Consider the following 25045-nt stretch of genomic DNA (forward strand, 5'->3'; position numbering starts at 1 on the left):
AAATTCATGTAACTTAATGCTGATGCTGTTGACGACTGGGGCTCACACGTCTTTTACTTTGTCTCCAGGACCGACTCACCATGGTTGACCCACAGGAAAATAGCCTGCATGACATTCCTGACTATGACGGCATAGAGGATGAAGCTTTCCCCCCGCTCCCACCACCACACTCCCCAGGCCGGGGAGGCCAGGAGGAAGGAGACCCTTTTGCAGATGGTAGATGCTGCTGTGCTCTTACAGGATTACTATGAGGTCTTTAAGATGTGATGTGATGATTCAGAACTTTGTATGTGAGGAGAAAGATTTTAAATTCATGGTTTAATGAAGAATCACATAGAAAAATAAGATTCAGGAAAATAAGGCCAATGTGGGAGAAATACAACCTCCCATAGTCTCATAGTCCTTCCACAAAGCTGTTTGGAACAGCTTGATAATAATGAATTTGTTAGTTCAGCCTAGAATTAACAAATGCATGAACTGGTTTTTCAGCATCACTCTGAGACTGGATGTTTCTAACAATAACAACACACATGTTTTTGTTTGTGTGAGCAAATGAAACCTATCAGATAGATACTGTTCAAACCAGCACATTTCTTCTGTAACCTCTGATCTATAATTTGTCTGGATTTAAAGATAAGCTTGAAGTTTGCCACGCTGCCAACAGAATGAGTTAGAAACACATCCTGTTGTCATGTGTTTTCAATGCAGGAGATGAAGGTGAGGTATCACAGCTGGCTGATGTCCCTACTGCTAAAAGGAGAGGCGTGAAGAGACCCCAACCCAAGCTGGACTCCCACAGGTAGCAAAGACAATTTATATTACGACAGAGGGTTGAAATGCATTAAAATGTGCATTTAAATAGGAATTTGATGTCATCTTGTGTGAGCTGGGACACAAGGAGGCCAAAATCATTGATTGACGTGTGCAGACTATCAGTGTTGAACCAGGTTGAACACACGAGTCTGTGACTGCACTGGTTTTTATCACCATTTGAATAATAATCGTGCACAGAAGCTCAGAGACACGCTGACACAGAGTTGTTGCAAATGTTTGAAAACTTAAGTTTGTGGAAAGAACTTTGCACAAAAAAAGTGATGTGATATTAAGATAAGATAAGATAAGATAAAACTTTATTAATCCCTCGGGTGGGTTCCTCTGGGAAATTCGGTTCCAAATAAGCACAGCACCGACAGAAGTTATAGAGTTACAGAATATTATATATATATATATATATATATATATATACACACACACACACATATATAAATACAAGACATATATAGATAAAAATATACAAAGGGGATAAATAGAATAAATAGGAATAAAATAAAAATAAAAATACAAGTGGATTGCACATTTCAAGTATGGAGTCTATTGCACCGTTGACTATTAACAAAAAGTATTGCACAAAGGTAATTGCACAGTGAGGTGAAGAGGCACTACAGCTTAGTTGTTCCCCCCCCTTTGTCCTCCTGCCTCCCCTCCCTCTCCCCTCCAGAGAGGAGTTAAACAGTCTGATGGCGTGTGGGACAAAGGAGTTTTTAAGTCTGTTGGTTCTTGTCTTGGGGAGAAGCAACCTGTCACTGAACAGGCTCTTCTGGTTGTTTATGGCCGTGTGCAGAGGATGCCCAGCATTGTCCATAATGTCCAGCAGTTTCTTTAGTGTCCTTTTCTCTGCCACTGTCACCAGAGTGTCCAGCTTCATGCCGACCACAGAGCCAGCCTTCCTGATCAGTTTTTCCAGCCTGGATGAGTCCTTCTTTGCTGTGCTGCTCCCCCAGCACACCACAGCATAGAAAAGTACTCCAGCAACCACTGACTGGTAAAACATCCTCAGGAGCTTCCTGCAGATGTTAAAAGACCTCAGCCTCCTGAGGAAGTACAGTCGGCTTTGGGCTTTTTTATACAAGTGCTCTGTGTTGCATGACCAGTCCAGTTTGTTGTCCACCCACAGCCCGAGGTACTTGTACTTGTTGACCACCTCCACCTCCTCCCCCTCTATCTGAACCGGCAGTGGACCTGCTCTGGACCTCCCAAAGTCCACAACCAGTTCCTTAGTCTTTGAGGTGTTGAGTTGCAGGTGGTTTGTGTGACTCCATGCGACAAAGTTCCTCACCAGACTTCTGTACTCCTCTTCCTGATCATCCCAGATACACCCCATGATGGCTGTGTCGTCTGCAAACTTCTGAATGTGGCATAATTCAGAGTTGTAGCAGAAGTCAGAGGTGTACAGGGTGAAGAGAAGTGGGGACAGCACAGTTCCCTGTGGTGCTCCTGTGCTGCTGACCACAGTGTCAGACGTGATGTCCTTCAGCCTGACGTACTGTGGCCTGTCGGTGAGGTAGTCGGAGATCCAAGCGACCAGGCAGGGGTCCACCTCCATCCTGTTCAGTTTTTCCTGAAGCAGACAGGGCCGGATGGTATTAAAGGCACTGGAAAAGTCAAGAAACAGGATCCTGACCGTGCCTTTTCCCCCATCCAGGTGTGAGTGGGCTCTATGCAGGAGGTACAGGATGGCATCCTCCACTCCGACACCCGCCTTGTAGGCGAACTGTAGTGGGTCCTGGGCATGTTGTACCTGTGGTCGGAGGAGGTTGAGGAAGAGCCGCTCTAGAGTCTTCATAAGATGTGACGTCAATGCCACCGGTCGGAAGTCATTCAGCTCATTGGGCCGGTTCCTTTTGGGGACCGGGACGATGCAGGATGTCTTCCATAGGGCGGGCACTCTCCCCAGTCGCAGACTGAGATTGAAGACTCGTTGTAGCGGCTCCCCAAGTTCAGCAGCACACGCCTTTAGCATCCTCGGACACACCTTGTCTGGACCTGCTGCCTTTCTGGGGCGAAGCTTCCTCAGTTGTCTCCTGACCTGATCCACTGTGACACTGGGAGATGATTGGAAGGAGGGGGGGGAAGATGTCTTGCTGTTGAGAGAGGGATTGGAGGAGGGGGGTGTCATCATAGTGTCAGGAAGGGGGGGGAGCGAGGGAGGAAGGAGAGTGGGGAGAGGGCTCTGTAGTAAAGGTGAGGGTGAGGGTGGGGGGGTTGTGGGCTGGTCAAACCTGTTGAAGAAGTTGTTGAGTTCGTTTGCCTTCTCCACAGTCCCCCCCACTGTGCTTTTCTTGGTGTTGTGGCCTGTGATGGTTTTCACACCATTCCAGACCTCCCTCATATTGTTCCTCTCCAACTTCTGCTCCACCTTCCTCCTGTAGGTGTCCTTTGCTTCCCCCAGGCAGCGTTTCACCTCCCGCTGTGCTGCTTTCATCTCCTCCTTCACTTTGCTCCTGAAAGCCTTCTTCTTCATGTTGAGGGCAGCTTTGACTTCCTGTGTTACCCACGGTTTGTTATTAGGGTAACACCGTACCGTCTTAGCAGGGGCGACCGTGTCCACACAAAAGTTGAGGTAGTCTGTAAGACAGTGTGTCGCCCCCTCTATGTCCTCACCATGTGGGCTCAGAAGCACATCCCAGTCTGTGGTGTCATAGCAGTCTCTCAGAGCATCCTCCTTTTCTGGGGTCCATCTCCTGATGGAGCGTGTTGTGACAGGCTGCCTTTGGACGAGGGGTGTGTATTGTGGCTGTAGGTAAACCAGGTTGTGGTCTGACTTCCCTAGTGGGGGGAGGGGGGTGGCTCTGTATGCATCTCTCACATTGGCATACAGTAGGTCAATTGTCCTGTTGCTCCTTGTGGGACAATTCACAAACTGGTGAAAAGCAGCCAGAGTAGAATCCAGTGTGGCATGATTAAAGTCTCCAGATATAATGATGAAAGCCTCTGGGTTTTGTGTCTGAAGTCTTGCTGTAACTGTGTGTATTTGCTCACAGGCAGCTGTTGCGTCGGCCCTCGGAGGGATGTAAACACACACACAGATCACGTGACTGAACTCCCGAGGTAGATAATATGGCCGCAAGCTAACAGCTAGCAGCTCCAGGTCCGGACGGCATACCGAAACTTTAACGGAGACGTGGCGACACCTGTCGTTTAGCAGAGTACTGCAGCGTCTTCTTACGCTTTAGCGGCGGGTACAAATGACTGCATCTGTGTGATGATGGTGCATCTTCACTCTGCCAGTCATTTAAAGAAGAAAGACTCTAATACCATTGTTGTTTTCATCATTTGGATGGGGAAAATTCCCAGACTGAAAATTGTCAGAGCGTTGGAGACATCCCTGGATGTGGTGAGAAAGATGGATGCCCTGGTTATGCCACACATGAAAAGCAGAGCTGGTGCTGCTGGATTACAGGCCCCAGTCCAAGAAGCAACGGGTTTTCTTCAGACTCAGATTCAGATTATCTTTGCTGGACCTCCCATCACATTTCAGCGTGCCCTGAGTATAGCATGATGAAAACTGTGTGCTGTAACTGTCTTTAGTGTGTTTAGGATTAGTTGTTTCCAGTCTCTGTACACCTATGGTGTTAGTATGGTTAGTATTGCCAACAATAAGTCAGGCTCGTTCCCAGTGGTCTCCCAGTGGGTGTCCCAGTGGCACTCCTCTGTTACTGTTCTGTTCACAATGTTCCTGGACAGAACTAAGTTATACTAAATCAAAGGATGTTAAATAAGCTTTTAAGTAAGAACGTCGATTATACTTAGGATAAAATTTGCAAGCTGTATTAAAGAAAAACATAGATTTTCATTTTATAAAATATTCAAATTAATTGCAACTTTGCAATATATATATATGTATATATATATATATTTATTTAGATGGAGAAATTTGACTATTTCTCATTATACTGCCTTATGTACAAACAGGTGGCAAAAGAAAAGTTGTGGGCACCCTGAAAACCAAACAGCCTACCTCCCCAACAAGCTACTGCCTACTGAACATGGTACATCTAAAGGCATTGATATTTCCATTCAGAGGGTCTGTCTGTGTTGGCCCTGTGACAGGCTGGCGACCTGGCTGCTGGGATAGGCTTCAGCCATCCACGATCCTGAATTGGATAAGCCAAATATGCCTGGATGTGCTGCTAACCCTGCTTGTAATCCATTAATGGTTTAACTTAGTCTTAATATTTTTTCCCAGGCTGATATCAGATAGAGGGCTTCCAGCTCTGGGCACTCTCTTTGACAATATCCAGTTCAAAGGCAAAGGACACGAGGTAGGATATGATAACATCTGTCCCACCAATTACCAGATGTGAATGAACATTGGTTTTTGAGCTAAATCTGTTTGGCCTGTCAGCTTTTAAATAGATGTCCTAAATTTGGTTTGAGACTAAAAGGCCAAAAGTTGCCCTTTCTGTCGTGGTCAAAAATGAGTGAGGTGAACCAAAGGTTGGTTATACCAGATTAAGATGTCTTTTTTAATAAGTCTTTTGTTCCAATGACTGGAAGTCATTTTTTTAGTGGGAAGAAGAAACGTCCTATCACACAAAGCCCTCTTTCATATCACTACTCGCTGTTTTTGATGTTGGCCCCATTAGGCTGCAGACCTGCGGCTGCTGATGCAGAAGATGGAGAACTGGGCCCACAGGTTGTACCCCAAATTGCAATTTGAAGATTTTATTGACAAAGTGGAAAGGCTCGGCAGCAAAAAGGAAGTGCAGGTGAGAGGAAGCAGTAGAATATTTCCTGCAAGCGTGTGGGATTCCTAATGTTCAGAATTTGTAATTTTTTACTCATTCTTTTATAGACATGTCTTACATGAATACGACTGGACATGCCCCTGACACATGAAGATTTTACAAGTACAGATGGTAAGAAAAAAATCATTACTGATGGGGATACGGTGGATTAGGGCTGTGCGATATGACCAAAATCTCATATCCCGATATAAGAATTCTATCGTCCGATAACGATATAAATCACAAAAATGTAACATTTTCTGTAAATTCTGTGAATCTCGGGCAGCTCGACTTGCGTGAAGTGTTTCCAGCTGCGCATCATGTAGCTGGAGTCGAGTGTTTTAACCGATGCATGAAACGATACATTTTTAGACATAAGTTGTAACGGCCGCCGTTTTCTTTGTGAGTATTTATTACACGGCGTGCTGCGGGGAAAAGCCTGTTCTAACGTTTGAGTCTAAGGTTTATTTTTTAGCACCTGGCGGCTCTTTTTTAACTTCTCATCCGTAAACAGTCTGCATACTCGTTCATGTGATTCAGTTTATTTTGAAAAGTCTCAACAGGCTCTTGAGCTTTATTCTGAAAGGTTTATGTGGAAAATAAACAAGCGGACACGCCACGCGATGGTTTTACCGTCGTTGTTGCTAACCACAACGCATAAAAACAGGCGCTTGTCCGTCCGTAGCTGGTTATATTAAATATAAGAGAAAGAGAGAACTTTAAGAAATTAATATAGCCACTACAGTGACCATCAAAACCATGAAAATATATTACCGTAAACAGTTTATTTTGCGACACCACGAAACAAACGATAGCGTAAAATGAAACATAGACGTTTTTATATCGTCAAACCATATATATCGTTATATCGAACAGCCCTACGGTGGATTCACACCTGCAGCTGCACATAGGAAATACTTGCCATATTCCACAGGACTTAATTATCAGCATTGCTTGAAATTGTGTTCAGGTGCTGGTGACGAAGAGGTACAACGTGAACTGGAAACATTTGGGGATCCTGATCTATTCAGCAGAGAGAGCTTTATTAATGCTCCCCAAGGGCAGATTGCCGAAGCCCTCGCTCCCCCACCTACTCCCTCTCTGACCGAAGAGCAGCAGAAACGCATTGAGCTGAACAGACAGCGGGCCCTGGAAAAGAGGCTCGCACGCCAGCAGCAGCAGCAAATTGGTAAGAATGGCAAAAATGTATCATACAGGTGGGACACAATATAACAGAAATAATTAATGAATCTGCTACAAAACATCCAGCGAAGGTTCATAAGGATCATCTAGCTTTATTGGTGTATTAACTTTATATGAAAATACAAAAAGCAAAACATTGCATGTACAGTATATTGCCAAAAGTGTTTGCTCTTCTGCCCCCACACTCATATGAACTTGAGTGACATCCCATTCATGACGTCCGCCTGTGCAGCTATAACAGCTTCAACTCTTCTGGGAGTGTTTATGGGAGTTTATGACCATTTGTAAGGTCAGACACTGATGTTGAAGGCCTGGCTCAAAGTCTCTGCTCTAATTCATCCCAGTGGTGTTCTGGTCAGGACTCCCATGCCAGAGTTCGTGTCTTTGTGGACCTTGCTTTGTGCACTGGTGCCCAGTCATGCTGGAACAGGAAGAAGCCATCCCCAAACTGTTCCCTTAAAGTCGGGAGCCAAAATGTCTTTGTATGCTGAAGCATTAAGAGTTCCTTTCACTGGAACGAAGAGACTGAGCCCAACTTCTGAAAAACAACCCCACACCGAAATCCCCCTGCCACCAAACCTGGAGCTCTGTTGTCCTGGCAACTGCTAAGTTGACTTGTCTATCGGCTTTCCAGATTGAGAACTGTGATCCGTCACTCCATAGAATGCATCTCTCCTGTTCTAGAGTCCAGTGGTGGCGTGCTTTACACCGCTGTGTCCCATGCTTTGCGTTGCACTCTGTGATGTAAGGCTTGGACTACAGCTGCTCGGACATGGAAATGGATTCCACGAAGCTCTCTGTGCACTGTTCTTTAGCTAATCTGGAGACCACGTGAAGTTTGGAGCGATTGACTCCACAGAAAATTAGCAACCTCTGTGCGCCTCAAAATCCCTAAAATCCCACTGACTGGGATTTTACGTGGTCCACCACTTCATGGCTGAGTTGCTGTCGTTCCCAAACACTTCCACTTAGTAGCAGCAGTCTGCATGCCTAGGTGCTTGATTCTATACAGCTGTGGAAGTTACTGGATCACCTGAATTCAATGATTTGGATGATGAGTGAATACTCCTTACAATATAGTGAAGTGGATATAGTGTATATATCCACCAGAAACCCTGAAGGTCATCACATTAGTGACGAGTTCCCGTATTGCACAGTTCGTCCAAACCACCAGAGATTCATCACATTAAAATGGTAAATGGCCTGCATTTGTATAGCGCTTTTCTAGTCCCTAAGGACCCCAAAGCGCTTCACACTACATTCAGTCATTCACCCATTCACACACAGGCAATGGCAAGCTACATTGTAGCCACAGCTGCCCTGGGGCGCACCGACAGAGGCGAGGCTGCCGGACACTGGCGCCACCGGGCCCTCTGACCACCACCAGTAGGCAAACATGGGGTTAGTATCTTGCCCAAGGGTATTTGGCATGCAGCCAGGAGACAGCCTGGGATCGAACCACCGACCTTCTGATTAGTGGCTGACCTGCTCTGCCACCTGAGCTACAGCCACCCCGTGGGGAGTTTGGTAATAAAAGGCAAAGCATGTAGAAAACATTAGTTTAGTTTTAGCGTAGTATTTTTGTTTTTGCCTTACACTTGTGATCCAAACTGTTTTTACTTCCTCTTTAGTTAAAACGGAGCCAGCTGTCTGCGATCTATTGTCTTCAAATCTTTAACAGTGACATTAAATCGTTCTTCAGGGTCCTCATTTACCACAGAAATGATGTAATGTGATTTAAATGAGACCCATAGAAAAGAAAATGACCTGTTGATCGGTCTCTATTATGAGCCTTCACCCATAAAAATGTGTTTACAATTGATAACACTAGATGGTGATATGAGACCATTTCCATTGTATTACCCGAGCATGATTTACTCATCGACTTTAAACTTTCAGATTTTAGTTATTAGTCCTCCTTAAGGGGAGCCAATCCACCCGTTCTCCCTTAAATTGAAAATCTGTTTTTACCCCCCCCCCCCCTTTTTTTTTTTTTGTCCTGTATAGAAACTAAACAGCTGACATTGTTCGGGTAGTGTAGCTTCCAGAGATCTGAAGTTAACGTGAACTCTGGAGGGCAGTCAAAAGCTTAATTTTTTATAATGCAACATACTATTATTTACATACATACATATTATTTTAATAAGCAGTTTCAGGGTTTGTGCTGTTTTAATGAGTGTTTGATGGAAAACGACACTGGCGGGATTTGAGTCACATGACAGGTGAATCCTAGTAAATAATTTCGAGTATGTGTACATAACACAGGCTAATGTTTAAAACTATTATTATTATTTTGCTAGCTATCAAACTTGCTGGAGAAATGATTGAAATGCACTGAGTGTGATAGAGTATGGCAGTGCTAGTACAGCAGTTAGTTATGGCATGGTGATTTATGCAGTATGCTTTAAACTTGGCTAACATTACTTAGCAGTAGCAGTAATATTAGTTACTTCACTCAAGTGAAAGCTTTAATCGTTAGTCCGACACTTAACTAGCCAACTTAAGACTTAAAGAAAAATTGGTAAAAAGAGGGACTGATCCATGTGGGCACAAAGAAGCCATTTTTTGTGCTACTGAAGTTCCCTGGCTTTCATTCAAAATGTGTTTATCGTGAGCACCTACACATTAAACAATTTAACAATTAAAAATGGCTTTAAGCTCACACTGATGCCTGTGGGGCACCATCAGCCACTGAGACAACAGACACATTTTAGTGCTTTAATGAATGAATATTTCATACTTTAAGGCTGCCTGTTTATTTAAGGGAGATGAACAATACATTCTTATTTTACATAATTATATGACAGGTGATGGACTGAATAAATAGATTTTAGGTCGATGTTTGTGCGTTCTTAAAGTCTTATATGTTGAATTGAACTGAGTGTGTTCTGTTCAAAGCCTCTCCCAGTCAGTGCTGTTCTCCATGCCTGTCTTACTGTACATGGTGTTATTAGCACAAACACTTTAAAGCTGATCATTTAGGACTTTAACAATAATACAGACAGCAATGTAGTCAAACATCTCACAGTTAGTTTTATTGGGAATGAACTTTAACCTGTTAGGCCCCCAGGGGTTTTCTGAGCTTCCTGCTCGAAAATGAAGAGGCCAAAATAAACGGAGTATTTCTCTGCAATTACAAACTCTGTGTAAACAGTCTTGGTATCAAAATAAAGCTAACGCCTGTGAGCTGTCATCAGAGGGGTAAATATTACTGCAGATGTTACTATGTCAAAGTTACTGTGACTCAAACATAGAAAAATTAATTTTTTATTTCCCTCACCTAATTTTTAAAAGTATTTTATAGCTTATATGCTATAAAATATACTTTGGGTCACATTAAATTCCAGAAAATCATAAATCAAAATATGGATATTACCTGTCCACAGATTCATGGTGACGTAACTGCTCTTTTAACTGTTTGGTGTTTGTAGAAATGGTTTACAGCTGAGATTCAGAGGCTTCTGTGGACACTACTCATGTCAGCACTTATATTTCTGACCTCGTGTTATAACCGATTAAATGTGATCTCCTCCCTTTTCCCCCATTTTTGGTGGTGTGGGTGCTTAACTAGTTAAAGTAACAAACATCTGTCTCCTGTTTTTGTGTCACGTAGGAAAGAAGCATCAATATCTGATGAGCAGACTTATTAATTTGTGCAGATTTCTTGTCTTGTGTGGTTGTTTTTTCCAAGTGGAGATGAGCATCTCTAACAAGTTGATTTGTTCACATTTGCACATCTTCATTTTTGAGACAAATGTGTTTTTGAGTTTGTACACTATATGCATATAAGACAACCATTTCCTTTTTCAGTATTTTTGTGTGGTGCATTTTCCTCTGTTTTAACAAAAGGGGAACAAAGAACATTTAAGTCAACCTAAGACGATTTGTTTTAATTTTTACGTGGTCTTACTGAGGTGATGCAAAGTGGAACATGTATTCTTTTTTTTTGGTAATGTGCTGGAAAAGATTCATAATAGACCTTGAATGTGCTTACATTTGACCCTGAACAATGAGTATGAACCCTGCAGTTTACTGTTTCATTTTTCATTATCTCAGCTTCTCAGATGTGATGTTTTGCCTGTCTTTTATAAATCGTAGTAGACTGAGTGTGTCTGTGTTGACTGAAACCATCACTGTTTCTAATTCTCAACCCTTTCAGGCCCTTCAGACTCTCAGACTGCTGACATGTTAGGAGACAAACCTCCAGCTGCGTCCTCACCAAATGTCATCAACAGTTCTACCGATGGAGATGAAACTGTAGAAGATCCTGACCTCGAGCCTACCAACAACACCTCCACGCAACGAACCAGCCCGCTTCCCCCCAAAGACTCTGAGCCCGCTGAGGCTGAGGAAGAGACCGGCCTCAGCCCTGAGCAACAATGTATGTAACCCAGTGTGTAGTATGTGAGCTGTAGGTGAGATTGCTGTCAACTGACCATCACCCTCTTCCAAGCATTAAGTGCTCGTTCAATTATGAACAGTTCTTTCTTAAGCTACTGCTTTTAAAACAATATTCTGACAAACATATTCTCCACTCTGTTACTCCACCAGCAGCCTGAGTCATTGATACAAGCGAGGATAGATCTGAGCTTTCATGTTGTTTGAATTAGATTCTGGCCCTACCGTCTGAATGTCACAGCAGAAACCGTGGCTCATCGGGCCAGCCAACATTTTTGTAGTCTTCTGTTATCCAGTTTTGGTGAGCCTGTGTGAATTAAATGGTCTGATTCTTATATACTTACTTCTACTCTCCTGGAGTACTCAAAGCAACTATATATACAACATGCCTCATTCACACAAGCACTTCTAAACTCAAGTGCAAACTAATAAACATTCACACTCTGATGAACGAATCTGAGGGCAACTTGGGGTTAGTATCTTTCCCAAGGGTATTTGGCATGCAGACTGAAGCCAAGGATCGAACCACCAACCTTGCAGGTGATCTGCTCTACCACTTAAGCCACCCCGTAAATCCCGAATTACAGCCTTAGCAACCAGGAGTGGCACCTGGTGTGGTCTTCTGTTGCTGCGGCTTCAACATGTTGTGCGTTCAGAGATACCCTTCTGCATACTGAATGTTGGTTGTAAAGCATTGTAAAACATTTTCTCACCAAGAACCAGGAATGTATTAGTTAGCTATAATATATAATACAGATATATAGTATTTGTCCTTGACTCATTCCCTAATGAGTCAAGGATGGACCCACTGAATGAATGTGACCTCCACTGATTAGAGGTTTATAGTTGCTAAAAGCCATTCTTCAGCAGGTTGTTGTTTGTAGATGGTGTCCAGTGTACCAGCGGTGACTGTGTGGTCTTTTTCAGAACATAACTCGGACTCCAGCTAACTTCCTGTCCTGTCGCAGATTCCAGTTAGCTCAGCGACGACTCTACGCCACAGAGCCCAAAGGTGAGATCTGCTTTTCTGTTTTTCTCAAACATCAATAACTATTTAAAAAACTCACAAAGTTTGTTTCATTTGATATTATTGTGAATAGTTATTCACAATTTTTATTACCAAGAATGTGAAAAACAAAACTAAATGGCTAAATACACTGGTGGTATAACGCATTTTAAATTAGACATTTCAAATGCTGATGTTCAATATGAGGAATCAGCTTCTCGAGACTCACGCAAACCGGTGTCAGCCCTGTGACAGGTTGATGACCTGTACAGGTGTACCCTGCCTCTTGCCTTATGACAGCTGGAATCAAGTCCAGCACCCCCTGCTGGTCATTTTCCTTTGCAAGGCCAAAATGTGTTTGGTGGCCATCAGAATTTTTTTTTAATATGAAAAAACCCTAAAAATTTACCTGAGTAGCGTCCTCGACTTGAGCCAGTGAGCGGGGATCACAGGAGCAGGGATGGGGCTGTAACTTCAGATCAAACGCATGTCAAACTGAAATAAGTAATCGGGTTTAGAAAAGAATATCCTGATATTTCATGGATAAAAACTGAGAAACTAGAAAAGGAACTGTAGCTAAAATGACATTTCTGAATTTCAGATGGGAAAAAAAGGACCAACCGGAGAAGGAGGGAAGAGAGGAGGAGGAAAGGACTGGTGGAGGCGAATGCAGAAGGTATGTCGTAAACATTGAAAGAACCATTCAGTTTTTATTTTACAAAATAAGTGTAACAGAATTATGAATACAGCCTCAGTTTTTCAATATATTTATTTTATGTAAGGGGCGAGCAGCCCAACGCGGTTCTTACTCATCTCTTATTTCTTGTAGCTGACCAATTTTTCCTCAAATCAGCATCATCCTTTCCTCTGTCATTAGCGTGCCATCGCATTAACAAATAATAACCTGCAGGTAACTTTCCTCCTGTGCCTGTGTTGGTCTGCAGGGCGACTTCCCCTGGGATGAGAAGGATTTCCGTTACGTGGCGATCACGGTGGCCGGACTGAGCTCGGCTCTGCTGTATTTCTGCTTCAGAGACACCGGCAGAGAGATCAGCTGGAAGGACTTTGTCCACAGCTACCTGGGCAGAGGCAAGGTGAGGATGTTTGCTCCCAGGCTGCAGGGATATTTAGTCCTGATTGTAGTGGTTGCTGACAGATGACATGGTAACCAGCCACCCACATGAAGGAAGCTGTTTTTACTCCCGTCCCTTTAACCAAGTGTTCACACAGTGCCCACAGATTGCAAAAATAGCAAAACACACAGAATGCTGTAATTACATTTCAGTAAACACTGGCCCGTTCAATCCAAAGCAGAGTTTAAGTTAAGTTTGAGAGTCAAGTTGAATTTGGTGAACCCCTATTATCAGAGTGCATCTTTGTAAGGTGACTCGGCGCTCAAATTCAAACATTGCCTCCAATCCTCTGTCTGTGTGATGAAATGAAAAGGTGGCTTAATATCAGAAATATTATAATTCTGATCATTTATCAGTACTGACACTTGTGAGACTTCATCAGAGGTGTGAGCATCACAGCAGATGCCTTTGTGACAAAGTAACTGAGAATAAAACACAGAAAAACATGAAGGAGATTTTCCTGGCTGGGCTTTTTATAGCAGATGACCTTAAAAATATTCTGCAATTTTGCATAATTTTAAAAAGTTTAAATTTCTTTAGTGTTGAACAGCAGAAATTAGGCTTTCTTGTCCGAGGTCATTTAAGTAAAAAAAAGAAAAGAAAAGAAAGAAAGACAGCGGTCGACAGCGCTGTAAACAACGGTAGACTGGTGGGTAATAAGCAAGTGAATAATGCAGAAAACAGAGATTTGAGACGGGAAACTGTTCTTGAAGTAAAGAGAGAGAGAGAGCTGTGCATGAATTGTGATTTTTATCGTGGTGGGAGCAAACAGCAAAGTAAGAGGGAATTAATGATGACATTTATCAAATGTGAAGCGTAGTTTTGATCTTCTTTTGCTGCTGGTTCAGTGAATTTTGGTTGGAGAGAGACAAAACCTGCAGCTCAGAATCGAGCGCAAAAAAGACGTAAACACAAAGCGCGGACCCGACGCATCAGAATCAGTGAGCTGTCGGCTTTCGGCCACGACGGCGTGTCCGTGTACGTGCCGTCGGGTGAGAAAGCCGAGAAAAAGAAAGCTGATTCTGATGCGTCGGGTCCGCTGTGTTTACGTCTTTGTGTGGAATCTGTTACCTGCTCTCATTTACTGTTTGGTAGTTGTTGAAATAGTTTTGTGAGCTTTAACCTGAGTTTCTGGCAAAATACATTTATATTTAAAAATCGATTCAGGATTTAATGAATCGATATCGCTTTATTCAAGCTAGGGCTGCTCAATTAATCAAATTTTAATCTCGATTATGATCTGGGCTTTCAACGATCATTAAAAATGACTGAGCCGATTATTAGCCCCTCCCTCGTGCTTTACTCTCGCACTGCTCCGTGTGGCAAATCGAGCGCACCTCTCTGCATTTCGAACACGTGTCACAACAATTAAGAGCAGCGGTCTCCAACCTTTTTTGCGCCACGGACCGGTTTATGCCTGACAATATTTTCATGGACCGGCCTTTAAGGTGTCGCGGATAAATACAACAAAATAAAACTAGTACCGGTACCGAAAAAAAGAAGATTTATTCGTAACACACGTGAAAAGACCCAGGAAAACAGAGTAAACGATAACAAAATAACGCTGAAACCCGATTAAAAACCCTGAAAACCATACATCTCACACCTGAGCCTCAACTCTCGCGGCCCGGTACCAAACGACTCACGGACCGGTACCGGTCCGAGGCCCGGGGGTTGGGGACCGCTGATTAAGAGGACCTGATGACAAACTCAGCTGAACTGAGGCAGAAATGGGAGAAGAGCTCCACAAACTACATGATGGCACCTGAGACGAATGGAGTAGCATTAAAGGTGCTTGGATTAGTGTGGAGGCCAGAGCCTGATGATTTCACCTTTGACCTTAGTTCACTAGTGAGGCTTCTAACAGAGAAGAAAGGAACCAAACGAAGCGTGCTTCAGTCCTCAGCACGAATTTATGACCCACTTGGGTTTCTGAACCCCTTCACCATTAGGGTCAAGTGCATGTTCCAAGCAATGTGGGAGAGGGGGCTCTCCTGGGATGAAGAATTGCCACCAGATCTGGCACAAGAATGGCAACAGTGGTGTTCAGAGCTTACTCAGTTACACCAGCTCGCCATACCAAGGTGGTACCAAATCAATATGCAACAAGAAAGCAAAGAGGGCTTGGAATTACACGTGTTTTGTGATGCCAGTGAAAGGGCATACAGTGCTGTGGCCTATCTGCAAGGCAAAACACGAGAAGGAGAAACGACAATGAGCTTGGTCGCATCTAAAGCCAGGGTGGCTCCCCTAAAGAAAATGACGTTGCCACGTCTGGAACTCATGGGAGCCGTGATTGGGGCCAGATTGGCGAACAACTTGATCATCTCGCTGAAGATGGAGCAAGCCCAAATAAAAATGTGGACTGACTCCATGATCACTTTGCAATGGATTTGCAGTTCGGCACAAAGGTGGAAACCGTTTGTTGCAAACCGAGTGACTGAGATCCAGACTCTTACGAGTCCATCTTCATGGTCACACATCCCAGGGAAGGCTAATCCCGCTGACCTGCCCACAAGAGGACAATCAGTGGAGGCCCTACTACAAAACCAGCTATGGTGGAATGGCCCTAGTTTTCTTGTATCAGAAGATCGGATACATGAGTCTGAAGATGAAAACATTTCAGACGAAATGAATGTAGAACTTAAATCCAGTTATCAAATAGCCATGCAGTTTGCTGCTAATGACATTGACATCTGTGAACCAATACTGAAGCTTGAGAGTTACAGCAAACTGAAGAGAGTGCTCAGAGTGACAGCATGGATTAGGAGATTCATAGCTAATGCAAAAACAACGATGCAACCAAAGATGCGAGGTGAGCTGACAGCAAATGAGCTTCTTGATGCTGAGAAGTACTGGATTAAGGTTGCACAACATCAGTTTTCACCAGGAGGTCCAGAGACTGAAGGTAGGAAAACCTATGATGAATGACAGTAAGATTCAGGAACTGAAACCATTCCTTGATGAAGATGAGCTCCTTAGTGTTGGAGGCAGGCTGCAGCAGTCGGACTTCACATTCAGAGAGCAGCATCCTTGGATTCTGTCAAACAAACACAGATTTTCAGAACTGCTGATACAGGACTGTCACAAAAGGGTGATGCATTCAGGAGTGAGGGACACTCTTGTACAAATAAGAGAGAGATATTGGATCATCCGGGCTCGGCAGCTGGTTAAGAGCATTGTGACCAGATGCACTGTGTGTAAGAGGTTTAAGGAAAAGGCTGGGCATCAGCTAACTGCACCTTTGCCTAGGGACAGAATATCCGAGTCACCACCATTCGAAGTTACAGGTGTGGATTTTGCTGGGCCACTCTATGTGAAAACAGAGGATTCTGTGAAAAGATCCTACATTGCCCTATTTACCTGTGCTGTGACACGAGCGGTCCATTTAGAGCTTGTGTCAGATCAGTCAACTGAGACATTTTTGCTAGCGTTGAAGAGATTCATTGCCAGGAGAGGGCTATGCAGAGTTATCTATTCTGACAATGCCAGAACATTTAAGAGAGCAGACCAAGATTTGAAGGAGCTGTGGAAGACAATTAAAGACCCACATTTGCTGGAGTTTTTCTCGGAAAGAGGAATTACTTGGAAGTTCATTGCAGAAACAGCAGCCTGGTGGGGTGGATTCTGGGAACGTCGTGTCAGATCAGTGAAAATCTGCCTCAAGAAGGTGTTAGGTAGAGCTTCACTCCACTTTGAAGAAATGTGTACTGTGTTGGCGGAAGTCGAAGCGACTCTGAACTCTAGGCCTCTCACCTTTGTGCACAACGAGGTAAATGAACCGCAACCACTTACTCCAGCCCACTTTTTGGTGGGCAAACGACTGACATCTCTACCACCCAAGTCAATCCCGAAGGACACACACCATCCAACACCTAACAAAGAGGACATTACTCGGAGATGGAGATACCGGCAGAAACTCATGACCAACTTCTGGAACGCCTGGAGAAGGGACTATCTGTTGGAGCTGAAGTCAGCTCATTGCTGTGACGCTTCAAAGCCTACACCCCTAAAACTAGGGGATGTCGTGCTCATTAGGCATGACAACCTCCCCAGACAAGTGTGGAAACTTGGAAGAATTGAAGAAATGTTTCCTGGTCAAGACGGTCTTGTTAGATCTTGCTTAGTTCGCACGACAACGAGGACTCTGTTAAGAAGACCGATTCAGTTGTTGTATAACCTGGAGCTTTAGATGAACAGATTGTTCATCGGGGGGGAGGATGTTGTAACTTTATTGCAGTTTATTGTTTGATAACAGCATTTTGGTTATTTTGTAAGTGATTTAAGTGTTAGTCACATGTTTAGTGAGAGCTGTTAATTATAGATTAAATTTTTTGCTAAAGGGGAGCATTTAACAGGTATTTCATTAGAAAACTGCGTTTCCCAGAATCCTTTGTGGTAGACGAAAGTTACTCTGGGTTTTTTTTAGCTAGCAAGAAGAAAGTTTTCGGGAAGCCATTATATGTTGCTCTGATGTCGAGCAGTTTATTTGTTGTACATTCCCCTTTTTGAAGCCTTATATAAAAACTATCGTTTCTACAATTGATGTCTGATCCATTTTTTTGGCTAGTGGATTCGCCACAACACCTGAGGGAAGCTCGGAAAGCTAAGCAGAAGTTATTTGGAGAGGAGAGTGACTGCCGTTGGTTGAAAAGAGAGGTAAAAAAACTTCAGTGGTGTGGAAACATTATGGGTTGGCGGAGTCAGACGTGGATCAAGTAGACACAGTGTATAAACTTTGCTACAGTGTCGTAGCTGCACCACAGAGCAACACTGCAAAGTTCACTAAACATAGATGTTTACATTTTTCATTTATTTTTTATATTGCAAACATTTGCACTGTTATCAGTATTTGCACACTATTTTATATTATTTTTTGACAATCTTTAAAGTCATTATTCAATTAGGGCTGCCACGATTAGTCGACTAGTCACGATTACGTCGACTATCAAAATCGTCGACGACTGATTTAATAGTCGACGCGTCGTTTGAAGCTTTGTAAGATCACAAAAGACGCAGGAATAAGTAGTAGGATTTAAGAGTGTAATAACGGACTGAAACAGAAGATGGCAGCACTGCATGTACAAGGATGCCAGCTGCCGTTAAACCCCGAAGTAGAAGAAGAACTAGCTCTGTCCCAGAATTCATAGCGCAGCCCAGCTCAGTTTCCAACAATGGCGGCAACTAGTTAGTTTTAATATTACTCTTATTATTCTTTCTGGGTCACAAAATAAACGTTTAACATATTTTCAGGCGCGAATGTAGCTGTGTAAACCTTAAATATCTGCTCAGTTTATCAAGGCACCACATATTTTCAAAAGCGCTCCGACGTTTTCGGAGACGTCTGTTACCAACCAGCTCGATAGCTAGCCGGGGGCAAGGCTCACTAGAGCCGTGAGAACACCGGACTCCCGGCAAATCGTTTTCAAACCCACTGCTGTCTTTCACTACTCAGGTTAAACATGATATATAAGTCACTTAGATAACTTAAAAATGTTATTGTTTGGCTTTTTTTTTAGTATTTTATTTGTTCCTGAGTAAATCTGTTTGGCTGAGATTAAAGTTATAGTTTTTACACAGCTGAATAAACGTCAGGCAGACAGCTGATTATCAGAAGTGTGAGATGCTCGAGAATATACTCCGGTGTCCTGTTATATTTTAGATAGCAAGGAGCAGACGGCTTAATTAACCAAATTCAGTTAAATTTCTTTACATGTTTACATTAAAAAACTAAAAGTTTCTTGTTTAAGGATTTTTTTTAAAGGCACAATCTGGGTGTTATGTACATTTAGAGAAAGCCTGAAAGAGTTTGGGCAGCTAGAGAAGTTTAAAAAGTAAAACAAATGTAACCAGAGTAACCATTGACCATTAGTAGTCATGTGAAAACAACCATCAAATTCGCCCCATCATCCGACCGTCCAGTGTAGACCAAAGTGGAGATGTTTGGCACATTTGGAGGAAACTGAACAGAGCATAGTCACACAAAAGCCTCATACTAACTGACAGCACAGTGGAAAGGCTGATGATTTGGGCTTAAAGTGGAATCTTCAGATGTATAAAAAGTGTCACAGTGAGGTGCTGCTACATACAGTACAAGTCAATATTAATTACTCTGTCAGACATTCCCTGAGGTTTTTTACTCATTAAAAATGTCAAAGTTGCACAAAGGCTATTTTTATTTTGCATAGATTAAAAACACAAATGGCCTAGGAACTATGGAACACCAGGACTGCCATAATGAATTAATTAAATACACCATTAAATAATTAATGAAATGTGTCAATAATTAATTAAAATTGGAATTAATTAATTAAATAAATAGGTATGACACATGTAATTAATTAATGATTGCCACATTTAATTAATTATTTATGTATTTCACATTTTAATTAATTATTGACACATTTCATTAATTGTTTAATGATATATTTATTTATTTCATTTTGGCAGTCCTGGCACCTGGCTCTCATCTTGAATTAATTTTATCTGTCAGCCTCACCCATCAAACTCAGGGGGCGGGGTTAACGCTGCCCATGCAGCTTCTCTAACATTTGATTGGTTGCCGTGCAAAGTAAGTCAAAACAGGTCGATCCTAGATAATCGATTGCTTGTGTAGACTTGGGGCAGCCAGGTATCCCAGAATGCATTTCCAATCACAGGCAGCAATGGTGGTGGTGTAGTTTTAAAATACCCGTTTTTCTGTCACCAACTACACTTTTAACAGTGTTTTAGCCGCGAATGTCGCGCCGTAATCTTCACATGTCTGGTCAGGTTGTCAACATAGAACATGTTTGCAAAAGTGCTCAGATGTTTTCAGAGATTTCACTAGCTGTGCTAACAGTCAGCATGCAGAGTGCACCAAGGGGGTTACGTTAACCGGTTTGTTTACATATTCCACTCTCCGTGTTCCACATGTTGCATTTGCAGATTCTCATTTTCACCGAACGATCGTCTCTTTCCACCTGGTCTTGTGTCTCTGTGCTTCTGTAACATAAAGAACGAGCTGACATTTTTCTCACGAAACCAGCGATCAGCTCAACAGACCCTCAGTTTACCTGCATGCATCCTCCTCCTCACCTGTCAGCTGTTTAACACCTGCTGCTAATTCAAGAAACACGCCTACGTTACCTGGTGATAGTCACAGTTTAACTGGGCAGCCGGTGCACAATATAACGCAATGTCAGCGCATTTTTCTGCACAAGATAAGGAAATATAGTATTTTTCCCGAGCGCAGAGCTGCTGGAGCTTGTTTCCTTACAGAGCACTTTATAGGCGAACCAGCTTCATCGGCGGCTGATGTCCAATCACAGGCACACAGCTTTGAAACCTCACCTGAGTTTTAGCTCTCAGTGGTTAAACGCTGGACTTAATTCACTCAGGTTTTGTCTGTCGGGTCACGTTTACTTCGCTGTTTTATTTACAACTGAGCAAATCGGTTTGACTGAGGTTAAAGTTACGTTTCATAACTGCATAGTTTTACAGACGTTTAATGATTCACTGGCACATGTGTTAGACTGAACTATTCGCTTTTCTTTATCTGGTGTGTTTTGGATTTAACAGTGAATTTTGAGATTAAACTGACTTTTAAAATGTTTTATACAAAGAGGAAAGAGAAGGCGCATTTCCACCGAGAGAAGCAGAGTTTGCAACAGCATGTTCATCATGCAGACTGCAACCTGGACAGAAATATTATATCATCTGTTTCTTAATAGTTATTCAACTGTATTCTAAGCACCAGCTGTCTGTTAGAATTTTTAGAGTTTACTTAACTAAAAATAAATGGGGTTAACATATAATTTGTGTGATTTTTTTTTTCTCTCTCTCTCTCTTTATTTTTTATTTATTTTTTTGCTTTTTCGGTCATGTTATGTTTAACTGTCAAAGGCTTGTTAGAAACTGTGTAACACATCGTGCAGACTTCTGGATGTTAGAAGAAAACTAATACTGCTCATGAATGAGACTAAAGGCAGGAAGGTGTCCTTTAAAACTAAACATGTTAGTAGGACCTCCCTATTTATATCATAGTTTATGATATAGCACGTGTATTTCAGTAACAGCCTACTGATTTCAGTGTAGTGGTGAACAGTCACACAGCTCACATGGGCCTTATCTCTGATACTCCTTAACTATAATTTATCCAAGTTAACTTCAGTTAACCATTCAGACGGTTCTTTTGCAATGAAAAACGTAAACACTCATGCTGCCGGTTGGTTTCCTCAGTGCCAGCTGTTAACGTTATAGCTGCTTATGCAGTAACTATGGTAACCACGGACTCTGAGCGGCTGGATCGACGGAGGTCAGACAACAATTTTACAGGTATGATCTTAAAACAGGACACAGCCACTATACGTGCTGGCCTCATATCAAATGTGAACGCAGACTGAGTCTATGTTTGACGTTTCTTTATATCTAATCTTCCTCTCAAACATTTAAACAGCAGCGAGTCTGCACCGGAGGGGATACAAACTCAAATTGTCGGAACAGGTTTGCTCGTTTCTTGCGTGTATTCATTTGGTAATTTATTAAATGTATAACTGTTATTCTAATCTGCTGCTGAGTCTCTTACACTGATGAAAATGCAGATAACACAGATCACGGACACCTGTTCAACCAATCACTTTCATTCTACTTTGACAAACTGACGTTCATCTGTTACAGTGTTGTTAGACTGCTATATTTTTTGGTCTTTATGCTGTAGATTTTCACGTCTCTAAAATAGTTGGCAGTATTAAGGATGCTTTTCTGTAAAATCATATTGATATGACCCGTGACATATTCGTAGATGACAGTTAGATTAGTCAGCTGGGAAACTCTGGGTTAACTCAGAGAGCTGAAGATATCGTGGATATGCTGACCTCGCTCCGTGGTGTACAGGGCCGTTTACCCTCATGATTAATATTCACAATAAAAATATTAGCCGAACATCATGAAGTCTGTATGTGTTTCATAGTGTCGAACAACCTTTGTACAGTTAAAGCCAACAGTTACTACATGACGGAAACACCAACGTTATTTCTTTTATGCGTTTATACACAGGTCACGCTGATTACTGAACAAAAACCCAAAGATCAGCTGTTAATCGGATTTAGTTGCTCTCTCCTCCTTAAACATGTTTTTAATGTTAGTTATAATTCAGAATTGGCGACTGAAACACGTAGGACACATAAGAACATCAGGAAATAAAACCCGATAAATATAACCTCAGTAAAAGAAGTCAGTGTCAGCGGCGGTTATTACAGCTGTGTACCGGGGCCTGCGCTTTGTCGGTGTTAATAACAGCTCGATTGCTTGCGAGGCGAGCGGGTCTATCCCACGCTTTGCCCACCGACCACAAACCGACCAGACATATGAAGATTAAACCGCTACATTCTCGGCTAAAAAAATATTAAAACTGTATTTGGTGACACACAAACAGGGTTTTTCAAAGTTCAGTTCTGTTAGTTTCCACATGCCGGTTGTTGTGTGCTAGAAACAATGGCCACCAGGCCAAAGCAATGGTTTTGACTCGATCAGCGTTAACCCCGCCCCCTGGGTTTGATGGGTGAGGCTGACAGATAAAATTATTTCAAGATGAGAGCCAGGCGCCAGGACTGCCAAAATGAAATAAATAAATATATTATTAAATAATTAATTAAATGTGTCAATAATTAATTAAAATGTGAAATACATAAATAATTAATTAAATGTGGCAATAATTAATTAATTACATGTGTCATACCTATTTATTTAATTAATTAATTCCAATTTTAATTAATTATTGCCACATTTAATTAATTATTTAATGGTGTATTTAATTAATTCATTATGGCAGTCCTGGCGTTCCATAAGGAACAGGTAAGTCGCACAGTTCAGGCTACCTTTCTCTAGTTGAATGATGCATGATGTTGTTTGTCCCTCAGAGTTACGTCTGGTTCAACATCAGCAGCGTCGACACATTTGAGAGAAACCTCGAGACGGCAGTTCTGGAACTCGGAATGGAGTCAACGCACCAACCTGCCGTCATCTACAGCTCTGAGAGTGATGGGTGGGTTTGGACACACAAACGCAGCATGCATTATGTCAGCCAGAGGCTTTAATCAGGGGTAAAATCTTTATTAAAAAGGGCCTAACAACCTCAGTTTCTATAATAACATTTGTGAAAAAGTAGCTTTCCTAACGCTGCTTTTTCTTCCTTCAGCTCTTTCCTGTTGAACATGATCCCGTCCGTGCTGCTGATTGGCTTCCTGCTCTTCATGCTGCGGCGGGAACCAATGGGAGGAGGCGCTGGAGGTGGTAGGAATCCATTTAGCATGTCAACAGCCAAGATGATGAAGGACAACATCGAAGTGAAGTTCAAGGATGTGGCTGGTTGTGAGGAGGCCAAGCTGGAGATAATGGAGTTTGTGAACTTCCTGAAGAACCCGCAGCAGTACCAGGACCTCGGAGCTAAGATCCCCAAGGTAAAAATCCGAGCTTTGCAGACGAGGACTTTTCATCTGGTGGAATAATTTTGTGGTACTGCTGCCTTTTGCAGCACGAGTTTTACAGCATGTTTTGGAAAATATTTTGTTTGACATCCTCCCTGTGAAACTCCCACTATCGCCATGTTTTCCCTGTTTATATCTGGTAGTATATAAACATGCATGCTCAGCGCAGTGTGCTGGGTAGGAAATTTTCCGGTTGGGAGGGGCCATTAATGATGCATTTGCAGCGTGTTTGAGAGAAAAAAAACTCTCAGTGAATTAGGTCTAGACAACTTAATATTTCCACGGCAGCCTTTATTTGATGGTTACAATAAAGTCGTTTTAACCTCTCGATACATCAAGTGTATGCAATAGATCTCCCACCCCTAGTTTCTGCGATACCAATAACTTACTTTGACTGCATTTGATCATCTGTTTTATTTATGTCTTTGCTTACAATCTTGTTTGTGTCTGCATGGCTTTGCTCAGATATGTGTAGAAATGCTTATGAAGAGTTTATTTCACATTGATGAGTCCCTGCTGCACATTTTATTAATAAAGCTTTTACTGTAGTCCATTTCATTAAGTTTTGTTCCATTCTGAAGATAAAGTACCTTTTATTCGAGCACATTATTAGTGTAAAAACACTGAGCTGTTTTCCCTGCTGTGTGTTGGAAATTCTGGACTCTTAACAGTTTTAATCCTGTAGTAGGATCCAAAAACGAAACCTGAAATGAAATCAGTCATTATTCGTAAAGATACAGGCTAAAGACGAGGCATTTATAAATTAGTGCCGTTTTTTGAGGGACAGTTTGTCTTGGATGTGAACTGCTCTCAATCACTTTTAACTGATGCCGTTTCTATCTCAGGGAGCCGTGCTGTCCGGACCTCCTGGTACGGGAAAGACTCTGCTGGCCAAAGCTACAGCTGGAGAGGCCAACGTCCCCTTCATCACCGTCAACGGCTCCGAGTTCCTCGAGATGTTTGTGGGCGTCGGTCCGGCCCGAGTAAGTGAATGAACCCGGAGCAGATCCTGGACCATCTGAGATGACTCTGTTCAGACACTGAATGTTTGACTGTTCTCTCTCCTCATAAAGGTGAGGGACATGTTTGCCATGGCGAGGAAGAATGCCCCCTGCATCCTCTTCATTGATGAGATTGATGCAGTGGGGAGGAAGAGAGGAGGGGGGAACTTTGGGGGTCAGAGTGAGCAGGAGAACACCCTGAGCCAGCTGCTGGCGGAGATGGATGGTAGGCAATCTGCATTTTTGAAGTGGAACATACTATCCCCCCAGC

The 25045-nt window shown here is 42.6% G+C and overlaps 2 protein-coding genes across 2 annotated transcripts in view; both read left to right on the forward strand.

Annotated features, from left to right (window-relative positions):
• LOC146384514 (TIMELESS-interacting protein-like) lies at nt 1-12183 on the forward strand. The gene is made up of 8 exons (XM_084936497.1): nt 1-216; nt 709-799; nt 5027-5102; nt 5427-5549; nt 5636-5699; nt 6538-6756; nt 10930-11151; nt 12096-12183. The coding sequence occupies exons 1-5, from the start codon at nt 81-83 to the stop codon at nt 5648-5650; spliced, it is 441 nt and encodes a 146-aa protein (XP_084792623.1). The 5' UTR covers nt 1-80; the 3' UTR covers nt 5651-5699; nt 6538-6756; nt 10930-11151; nt 12096-12183.
• The window catches only part of LOC146384515 (mitochondrial inner membrane m-AAA protease component AFG3L1-like), a 15924-nt gene continuing 2974 nt past the window's right edge, over nt 12096-25045 (forward strand). Inside the window, exons 1-7 of the mRNA XM_084936492.1 lie at nt 12096-12180; nt 12776-12850; nt 13119-13268; nt 23207-23331; nt 23485-23746; nt 24619-24756; nt 24847-25000. Coding sequence (XP_084792618.1) covers nt 12776-12850; nt 13119-13268; nt 23207-23331; nt 23485-23746; nt 24619-24756; nt 24847-25000 — 904 coding nt within the window. The 5' untranslated portion in view covers nt 12096-12180. The remainder of the gene's footprint in view (nt 12181-12775; nt 12851-13118; nt 13269-23206; nt 23332-23484; nt 23747-24618; nt 24757-24846; nt 25001-25045) is intronic.

The sequence above is a fragment of the Perissodus microlepis genome, chromosome 7 (assembly GCF_051167445.1).
Source record: "Perissodus microlepis isolate ML-2025 ecotype Zambia chromosome 7, ASM5116744v1, whole genome shotgun sequence".
Classification (NCBI taxonomy): Eukaryota; Metazoa; Chordata; class Actinopteri; order Cichliformes; family Cichlidae; genus Perissodus; species Perissodus microlepis.

Excerpts from the sequence above, each read along its gene's own strand:
- LOC146384514 (XM_084936497.1), top strand. The coding sequence starts at position 81 with ATGGTTGACCCACAGGAAAATAGCCTGCATGACATTCCTGACTATGAC. Across the intron at positions 217-708 it reads AGGAGACCCTTTTGCAGATG|GAGATGAAGGTGAGGTATCA; the intron begins GTAGATGCTGCT and ends TTTTCAATGCAG. Across the intron at positions 800-5,026 it reads CCCAAGCTGGACTCCCACAG|GCTGATATCAGATAGAGGGC; the intron begins GTAGCAAAGACA and ends ATTTTTTCCCAG.